The 7,154-nt window shown below is 45.5% G+C and overlaps 2 protein-coding genes across 9 annotated transcripts in view; one reads left to right on the top strand and one right to left on the bottom strand.

Annotated features, from left to right (window-relative positions):
- Positions 1–7,154, top strand: part of ARSG (arylsulfatase G) — a 121,469-nt gene that overhangs the window by 19,976 nt on the left and 94,339 nt on the right. The window lies entirely within an intron of this gene.
- Positions 1–7,154, bottom strand: part of SLC16A6 (solute carrier family 16 member 6) — a 21,816-nt gene that overhangs the window by 7,797 nt on the left and 6,865 nt on the right. For 4 of the 5 annotated variants that reach the window (XM_007102225.4, XM_028498567.2, XM_007102226.4 and 1 more), the window contains exons 2-4: positions 6,284–6,522; positions 3,786–3,929; positions 2,270–2,398 (exon numbers count right to left, since the gene is read on the bottom strand). In XM_007102225.4, coding sequence (XP_007102287.1) covers positions 2,270–2,398; positions 3,786–3,929; positions 6,284–6,515 — 505 coding nt within the window. In that variant the 5' untranslated portion in view covers positions 6,516–6,522. The other variant, XM_007102228.4, reaches the window with a different exon arrangement.

Raw genomic sequence — 7,154 nt, 5'->3', positions numbered from 1 at the left:
GAGCCTGCGCTCCGCAACGGGAGCGGCCACAGCAGTGAGAGGCCCGCGTACCACCAAAAAGAAAAAAAAAAAAAAAAAAAAGAACGGGGTTGGGGAGGTGGGAGTGGGTGGGGGGAGAAAAGCGAGAAGAAACGCGGACTGGGAAACAGGTAAACAAAAGTTACTTGGCCGTGGGAATGCTGTCTACAGGCACTACCCTTTCTTCTAGGTTTTGGGGGCTTTTAGGACTCGAGAAGGAGGAAGGTGCGTAAGGGTGAGCAGAGATGACACATTTTCAGCCCAGGCCTCTGAAAGAGCTCTGGTGGGTGCCTTCCGCCAGGCAGAGACTCAAGAGGTGAACCGAGTCTGTGACCCACATCGAGGTTCGGCAGACAGCCGTCTGCGGGCCACGTCCAACCCGCTGCCTGTTCTGGATGATAAACCTTGACTAGAACACAGCCGGGATCATTCTTTAATGTCGTCTACGGCTGCTTCTGTGCTGTCACCGCAGAGATGAGTGGATCCGACAAGGACTCGTCCGTGAAGCCTGAAATATTTCCTCTCTGGCCTCTTCAAAATAGAATTGCCACCCTCTGAGCTAGATCGTTCTCCATCCACTCCTTCAACCCTTAGTAGTAACAGATGAAGGAGAAGATAAACTAAGAATCTAAACGCTCATAGGATTATCCTGGAATTAAGACAGTTATTGTGTGGTTACAGTACAGTCCTGTGCAGTATTGCTACGGTTCTCCGCTTTCTTTGTGGAATGTTCTAACTACCTTCCTGCCAGCCCAGAGGTAGCCTGGAGGGGAGGACCGGACCCTGGCTGGGGTCCTCTGGGGGTTGGGCGGTGTCAGGCCAAAGGGGGCTTCAAGCCCCATAGTGACAATAGGATAATGCAGGCCCCACGAGACCTTCAGGAATTTTCGTCATCATCCCACAAAGGTGGGATGATGTTCATTAGATTTCATTTCACTGGATTCTCTTTCTCTGAGAGCTGACAGTCAGGTAGAAGAGACACGGCAAGTTGGTTCCCGAGAAAGAAGATCAGCTTAGCAAGACAGCCCCGAATTCCGGGGCACGGGGTCTCCATTTACTTTTTTGTAGCATGCTTTGCTCACACCTCTTTTCCCCCTGTTAATATGGAAAACTCAGAATTGCAAAATCTTTCAGGCTTGGGTATTTCAAAGTGCTTTACCCTCCTCTGGCAATGATGGGTCTGCTCTTCGTTTCTCCAACTCACATTCCTTGAGTGCCTGCCTACCAGGTGCCAGGGATGTGCTAGGGAACAAAGCCGACCAAGATGCAGTTTCTACCTTCAGGGCGTTCACGGGCCACTGATTCTTCCCTCAGTGTTTTGTTCTGAAAAATTTCAAACGGACAGAGAAGTGCGAAGAATGATACCTATCTGCCTGCCCGCACTTCAGTGAATTTCAACAGTTAACATTTTTCTCTGTCTGCCTATTTATAGGCAAGCATACGTTAATTTTTCTGAACTATCTGAAAAGCTTCAGACATGACATGTCACCCCTAAATACTACTACATGTATCTCCTTTGAACAAATCTGCCGCGATCCGCTGACACGTTCACCAAGAAACGGCAGAGTAGGAGGTTAATCTAAGTCTCCAAGGTGATTTGTCTACCACTGGCTAGTGAAATTCACAGGTTCTCGTTAAGATAGGGAAATAAACCAGGGATAAAAATCTCCCTGTGAGGAGATCACCTCTGTGCTTTGTGACCACCGAGAGGGGTGGGAGGGAGGGAGACGCAAGAGGGAAGAAATATGGGAACATATGTATAACTGATTCACTTTGTTGTAAAGGAGAAACTAACACACTATTGTAAAACAGTTATACTCCAATAAAGATGTCAAAAAAAAAAAAATCTCCCTGTGAGATTATCCACACACCATTCACGAAAGGGACTTTACTAGCACAATTTAAATCTGCACTGAATATGGCTCTTTTGACCAAGGAGAGAAACAGAATAGGGACAAACCGAAATCATTAAATCATCTATTTTGGAATGGCTGTTTCAAGCCTTACCACTGAATATGTGCCATTGTATATTCCTATTTATGTAAACTTGGACCAGTATGAAAATGTGTGAATTCCTAACATCGGGGTTAGGGAAGACAGATCCTGAAAATGTGCTGGAGAAGAGAAGACAATTAACCTTTCCTTCTGCACGCGGTCGAAGCTGTCATTCTATTAACTGACGGTTGGCAAAAGTTACTATAGCAAGAAGAGCTAGTTCACGTGAACACGTAGACTGCAGTCGTCCACTTACCTGGTGCAAAAGCAAACATAGCGAAACATTCTCCTGTAGAAGCAACAGCCGTGACCACGGAGCGTCTTCTGTCAAAGTACTGTGACAGGATGGTGACAGTTGGGAGGAAGCTGAAGCAGTACCCCAGACCTGCGATGGAAAGTCAGAAACGACAGAAAGGACCGCGTCCTCATTGATGCCAGGGGAATGCATGCACAGATCTGGGGTTTTTGTGTTCATATTTAAAATGATAAGTTCTGGGAGCCCAGAAATTCATTCTGGAAAATAGTGCTGTAGCAAAAAAAAAAAAAAGGTTTCATCAGAGGTCTGGAGAAACTGCAAGAGCTGTTTTGGAAAGCTAGGAGTTAAAAAAAAAAACAAACCTGTTTTCTGTTTTCTTCCCCTACTTTTCTGCAATTTTTTTCCCCCAAATTTATATAATCCACAATGGACAGAACTCTTATCGAATATAGTTTTTAATTTAAGACTTCTATTTGGAAATAAATGAGTTTTGGTATGTGTAGAAATATATGAAAAGATTTAAAGTGTTTTGAAAGGGAAAAATTTTTCTCAGACCCCTAAGAATAAGTCCAGCACAGACCCCTCCCCCACAGCTCAGGGGCCTCACAGCCCGACCTGGGAAATCTCAGCTAAAGAAATCCAAACCTTACTTGGTGAAAATGATGTCTTTTGGCTGCAAACTATCACAAAAGAGAAGTTCTCTTTCTCATTGGTAAAAAAAAAAAAAAAAAAAAAAAAAATCAGACAAAAAGTCTTGGGCATTGATTGAGGAGAGGTTCCCAGGGGAACACCCTGGAGCCCATACAGACCAATTCAAAACCACTGATCTGGGACATTATTAATTTTAAAGAAAAAAGAGGGCTTCCCTGGTGGCGCAGTGGTTGAGAGTCCGCCTGCCGATGCAGGGGACGCGGGTTCGCGCCCCGGTCCGGGAAGATCCCACGTGCCGCGGAGCGGCTGGGCCCGTGAGCCGTGGCCGCTGAGCCTGCGCGTCCGGAGCCTGCGCTCCGCAACGGGAGAGGCCGCGGCAGTGAGAGGCCCGCGCACGGCGATGAAGAGTGGCCCCAGCTCGCCGCAGCTAGAGAAAGCCCTCGCGCAGAAACGAAGACCCAACACAGACAAAATAAATAAATAAATTAATAAAACTCCTACCCCCAACATCTAAAAAAAGAAAAATAAAAACTGAGCGGGGGGGGGCTTCCCTGGTGGCGCAGTGGTTGAGAGTCCGCCTGCCGATGCAGGGGACGCGGGTTCGTGCCCCGGTCCGGGAAGATCCCACGTGCCGCGGAGCGGCTGGGCCCGTGAGCCGTGGCCGCTGAGCCTGCGCGTCCGGAGCCTGCGCTCCGCAACGGGAGAGGCCGCGGCAGTGAGAGGCCCGCGTACCGCAAAAAAAAAAAAAAAAAAAAAAAAGAAAGAAAGAGATACACTTTGGATTTGATTCCCTCCTCCCCCCCCCCCCGCCTTGTTCTAGAAGCTAAGTCTCTGGAGAGTGAGCGAGCCCAGGAGAAGCACTTACCAGAGACGATGCCGATGGCAATGTACATGTGGTAGACCTTCTGCGAGAAGGAGGCGATCACCATGCCCACGCTGACCAGCAGCCCCCCAACCATCACCACCAGACGGTGTCCAAACCCAATGCTCAGGACGGTGGACACAGGAGCTGCAGCAAGAGCAAAACGGGGTCTCAGCTCCCAGAGGCGAAAGCCTTAGCCTCCCTAGGACGACTTAAAAAAAAATTTTTTTAGCATCTTTATTGGAGTTTAATTGCTTTACAGTGGTGTGTTAGTTTCTGCTGTATAACAGAATGAATCAGCTCTACATATACCCTAAGATTCCATCTTGTTTAATTTTACATTCTCTAACGTTTAGTGTAGTTGGTTTACCACGTTGTGTTAGTTACAGGCGTATGGCCGAGTGATTGAGTTATACATACATGCATATACACTCGTGTGTTAAAAATATTCTTTTCCCGTATGCTTTATCCCAGGATGTGGAATGCAGTTCCCTGTGCTACACAGTGGGGCCCTGCTGTTTCTCCGTCCCGTATACACTCATTGGCACCTGCTCACCCCATCCCTCCCCCTCCCCCTCCCCCTCGGGAACCACGCGTCTGTTCTCTGTGTCCGTGAGTCCATGGCAAGATTCCATCTTTTAAGCCTTGAACATGGATGTGACGATGTAAGATACAGAATACATTTTGTGCAGTGGTTCCTTAAGTCAGTTCAGGACTTATTTTACTATTTGCACAAGCTGGACAATATATTTTGGGGACTCCTTGACGAGAAGTCAAGAGTCATAGTATAAAACATATCTTTCATCTCCGATGAAAGATTTTGACTCACCAGGAGCCCCTATAAAATTGGATATGCATTAAATTTATGTTATTCTGTAATAATAATGGGCTCTTCCTATGATTGTACAAGGCACTTTTTTTTTTTTTTTTCTATACTCACTGCTTTGGATTCTTTTTTAAAAGGCTCCGTTTAGGGTCAAATTGCAGCGAAGTTCCATTTGACTTTTTTGCAAATGGTATGAAAGTATGGTGAATTGTGTTACGCATACCAAAAGGAGGCTAGCTATGGGATAGGTAGTTAAAGTGGCTGATGAATTACCATTGGCGTAGCTTCTGTGCTCTGCATCCTCCAGGACATTTAAATCTGGAAGATGAGCTTCCTAGTTAGATGCTACTTAGGCTCCCACTGATACTGCCTTGAGTACAGTGAGATAAGGGAACCCTCCAGAGTTGGGGGGAGGAAGAGCAACATCATACATGCTGGACAGAAAGAGCTAAAAAACTCAAAAAGGACTAAATTTTGTTGGGGTTGGTGCATACCTGTCTCTTATGTGAGTTGAATGTAAACTAATATATTAATATAGCGAATAACGAAATCACTAGGATCATTTTCAGGCAGTGTGTAGACTCAAGGCATTCATGACTAGAATAACAGCAAGAAGAACAATTATCTTCTGGTATAATAGTATTAGCTGGAAATTTCTTGTTGACTGTATTATCTTTGGTTAGAAAACGGCTAAAAGCTCAGCTTTGGGATTTTCGTTTTATTTTGGTTACCAAATGTAAAATTTTGGTTCTAATTCATGTAAGTTATCTTTCCAAGAAAGTAAACATCCTGCCAATTAAGAAATTAAGTATTTAATACTCACACCGGAACTAGGAGTACTTTGATGAACCGTGTAGGCGAGGGTATCAGGGCTAAGGGGAGATATTCTGACTTTCCCCGGTAGCAAAGAACAACGGAGCTGCCTTGGTGAGACAGTATAGGGCTGAAAACTAAGTGCCTTTAAAGACAGGCTGAGAAAACTTCAGAGGCAATGGCTCCATGACGGGGTGTTAGGGTAAAGTTAGGGAAGCTGAAGTCCAGCCCCGTTAACTGTCAGCGGTAAGTTCAACGGCCTTGCTTTCTCAGAAGACCCTGGCGTGGCCCCTGACAGGTGGATGAACCGTCATGAGACCTCGGAGATGTGCTGAATTCGGTCTGAATGGGACCAAGTGAAAATCAGTATGTGAAGTATTTTACTACAAGCCCGTTCATCGGATGCTGTTGGATCTGGGAGCTGGGCAGACTGATTAGCCAGTGAAGTCCTTTAGGGAAACAGGTGTTTGGAATTCAGAATATCCTCTCTGGACAATATGGGTAGTTTTCCCATATACCCTTTTACACCTTTCATCTTTCTTCTTCATGTAGCCACATTTTCATGTTCCCAACCTGTTTCCTCGGCATGTTTTTACGAGACCAGGACCCAGGATGCCAAGAACTTTTAATGCTGCTTCTTTAGGAAATGACCACATTCCCACTGAACCGGGGTTTGCTATTGTCCTCAGAATAATCTACAGTATCCTAAGAGAGTGCATACAGTAGGTGCTTAATACATGTGCACTCAATGAAGGCAGTCAAGTCTGGCAAGGAGACTTTTTCCTTCAGCGCCTCTTACATAATTAGGCAGACTGAGAGAAGCATATGCTTATATAGCGCTTAAGCTGGAAGATGTACTAACCTGTAAATGTTAAGACAAACACACAAATGGATATTATCCATGAGATCCTGCTATTGGATTCATCAAAACTGTCCATTAAGTCATTGAAGAAGACACCAAATGACTTGATGATGCCATAGGTGAAGACTTCAACGAAGAAAAAGGAAACAGCTACCACCCAGCCCCATCCTCCATCGGGCACTTGAGTATAAACATTGGCTCTGGAACAAAGCTGTGATTTCTTTTGGGTCATTCTTAATCTAAAAGAAAAAGTTAAAAAAAAAAAAAATTAGACCAGCAATGGCATGAGGGTGGGTGCTTCTAATACTCAACGTAACACATAAGAACTACTCACTACCTTTCTTAGGCTGATGAATATTTAAGTCACGTGCAGCTAGCGTAAAGTCTCTGAATAATAGTATCTATCTATCTGTACATCTGTCTGTGTCATCTTTTATCTGGCATCTTATCACATTTATCTCTGTCATCTATCATCTTCTCTCTCCATCTTATCTATCTAATGAACTACCTATGTTTGTATTGTATATGGAGCCCCTAAAGATTTTGGGAAGGCAGACTTCCAAGCTATGGCAGTTAAATGGAAAAACTAACCAAAAAAAAACATGAAGAATCTGGGCAGAATATTTAGAGGCACTTTGGAGGACAAAGAATGGCCACCAGACCAAGGATCAGTGCTGACCTTGAACCTGAAGACAAGTTAGGTAGAGGAAGAGTGAATTGACCGTAAGGAATGTGGATCAGAAATGAAGCCTAGGGGCTCCCCTGGTGGCGCAGCGGTTGGGAGTCCGCCCGCCGATGCAGGGGACGCGGGTTCGAGCCCCGGTCCGGGAGGATCCCACGTGCCGCGGAGCGGCTGGGCCCGTGGGCCGTG

This window comes from Physeter macrocephalus, chromosome 14 (assembly GCF_002837175.3).
Source record: "Physeter macrocephalus isolate SW-GA chromosome 14, ASM283717v5, whole genome shotgun sequence".
NCBI classification, from domain to species: Eukaryota; Metazoa; Chordata; class Mammalia; order Artiodactyla; family Physeteridae; genus Physeter; species Physeter macrocephalus.
The sequence above is the reverse complement of the archived record's forward strand: the minus strand, read 5'-3'. Positions and strand labels throughout refer to the sequence as shown.